Below are 716 nucleotides of genomic sequence, written 5' to 3' on the forward strand. Positions count from 1 at the left end.
CCCCAAGAGCGCCCACCCAGGGCCCCCCAACCCTACAAGCCCCACCCCCAGGCTCCCTGCATACTAGGGGTACCCCGCTCCCCCCCAAACCTGCAGGACGACGTCGAACTCATCGCTCATCCGGCGCAGCTCCCGGCCGAACCGGGCCGCGGCCCAGAGAACCGGGGGGGCCGACCGCGAGCGCCCCCGAAACTGGGGGGTCCCCGGCTCGGTGGGCTCCGCTGCGGAGGGTGCCGAGGGCAGGCGGGTGCGGGGGTCTGCCGGACGGGCGGGTGTTAGTGCGGGGGTGGGGGACCCCCGACAACCTCTAGGGATGGGGACCCCCCAGTGTGGCGGCTCAGCTATGGGAGGCTAAAGACCGCCCCCTCCCCCCTGTGAGAGCCCAGATGGGCTAATGCCACCGAGGAGGCGGGTTGCCCCCCCCAAGATGGAAGGACCCGAAATGGTGGGTGCCTTGAGCCCAGGCAGGGGGGGAGAATGGGGAACCCCAGTGGAGGGGCCGGGGTTCCCCGAAGTTGAGGGGGTGGGGCTGGAAGGGGAGGTCTCCATATAGCCTGTGGGAGATCTGGCAGCTCTGCTGTGCAAGGCGGGGGTCCCAAATGGGGGGTGCTGGGAGCCCGAGTGTAGGGGCTGGGGTACCCCCAAATTGAGGGATTATAAAGCCAGCGTGGGGGGCTCAATCTAGAATCTGGGGGGCCCTCTGGGAGCCCTGCTTG

The 716-nt window shown here is 69.4% G+C and overlaps 1 protein-coding gene across 1 annotated transcript in view; it reads right to left on the reverse strand.

Moving 5' to 3' along the window:
- Positions 1 to 55: 55 nt before the first annotated feature.
- BAD (BCL2 associated agonist of cell death) overlaps positions 56 to 716 on the reverse strand; it is a 1,412-nt gene continuing 751 nt past the window's right edge. Inside the window, exon 3 of the mRNA XM_025193250.1 lies at positions 56 to 351. Within this exon, the coding sequence (XP_025049035.1) occupies positions 64 to 351 (288 nt within the window). The 3' untranslated portion in view covers positions 56 to 63. The remainder of the gene's footprint in view (positions 352 to 716) is intronic.

The sequence above is a fragment of the Alligator sinensis genome, unplaced genomic scaffold (assembly GCF_000455745.1).
Source record: "Alligator sinensis unplaced genomic scaffold, ASM45574v1 scaffold1860_2, whole genome shotgun sequence".
In the NCBI taxonomy this organism is placed as follows: domain Eukaryota; kingdom Metazoa; phylum Chordata; order Crocodylia; family Alligatoridae; genus Alligator; species Alligator sinensis.